We start from the raw sequence: 1243 nt of genomic DNA on the forward strand, positions 1-1243 counted from the left end.
TCAGGAGGTTTATTCCCGTGGTAACTGATGCCATTAAAGGCTCTACATTTTGCACCATATGGAAAATCCACACAAAACTCAACTTTCAGCGTTTGATAGCAATGGTCAGCCCATCCCCCACAGTGAGCATGCTCAGTTCAATTCTCTGGTCATTGTGCAGCTTCTTATTGAGAGCATCCAGACTCTTGGACGTGAGATCATCAGGGGCAGGATGCACCACCCTTCCACTCCACAGCACCTTCAAATGCAATAACAGTAGAGCTGGTTTTGCTCTGATCATTGTAAAAAACACGAACTGATCATATGAGGTTTGCTTACGTTGTCAATTGCAATTACCCCTCCTTTTCGTAAGAGCTCCAGGGACTTCTCGTAGTATCTGTCGTAGTTGAATTTATCCGCATCAATGAACACAAAGTCATATGTTCCAACTTCTCCCGCTGCTATCAGTTCATCTGATGAAAGCAGAAATTAAATATTAAATTCAAGCCTTTAGGAAATCACTGATAGGATTGATAAAAGTACCTACTCAGAGTTTTCATGGCTGTCTGATGTCGTACATCGATCTTATTTTCAACTCCAGCCTACAGAAAAAAGGCAAAATGAGAGTGTGAGCAGGTCAGAAACCTTCGTCAGAGAGAATGTGTGCAAAGTGTTAAACACCTATTGATTTTACTGCTTTGCTTTGCATCTTTTTGTGACACAGTTTCCTGAGCAGACATCTTTAAACTGTCCAGCCGGCAGGATTTTTGGAAACAAACCGACAGTAGCAAAATGTTCAGAAAGGTGTTGGTGGTACAAATTAAATCCACGACAGGCTACAATCAATCTTTAAAAGAAGACGAAATGGGGAAAAAAGCCATATGTGCAATTAACTGGCACTTGTTTTTTTCTGTACTGGTACCAGAACTATCATTTATTGTTATTATTTTTTGGATGACTGCACACAAAGTTTTATCATTGATCTCACCTCTTTGAAGAAAGGCTTGGCGATTTCCATGTAGGTGTCTTCTATTTCACAAGCCACAACTCGGCCAGTCTCCAGCATGGCCAAAGCCATACTCAGAGCATTGTATCCTGTGTACATGCCTACATGACAAATGCTGTGAATGATTACAATTTGCTTGTTGATATCTATCTATCTATCTATCTATCTATCTATCTATCTATCTATCTATCTATCTATCTATCTATCTATCTATCTATCTATCTATCTATCTATCTATCTATCTATCTATCTATCTAT

The 1243-nt window shown here is 39.3% G+C and overlaps 1 protein-coding gene across 1 annotated transcript in view; it reads right to left on the reverse strand.

Moving 5' to 3' along the window:
- The window catches only part of comtd1 (catechol-O-methyltransferase domain containing 1), a gene marked incomplete at its 5' end in the record, with an annotated part of 1719 nt that continues 476 nt past the window's right edge, over window positions 1-1243 (reverse strand). Inside the window, 4 exon segments of the mRNA XM_037686595.1 lie at window positions 1-238; window positions 319-452; window positions 527-581; window positions 968-1086. Coding sequence (XP_037542523.1) covers window positions 86-238; window positions 319-452; window positions 527-581; window positions 968-1086 — 461 coding nt within the window.

Source organism: Nematolebias whitei, chromosome 1, assembly GCF_014905685.2.
Source record: "Nematolebias whitei isolate Nwh7 chromosome 1, NemWhi1, whole genome shotgun sequence".
In the NCBI taxonomy this organism is placed as follows: domain Eukaryota; kingdom Metazoa; phylum Chordata; class Actinopteri; order Cyprinodontiformes; family Rivulidae; genus Nematolebias; species Nematolebias whitei.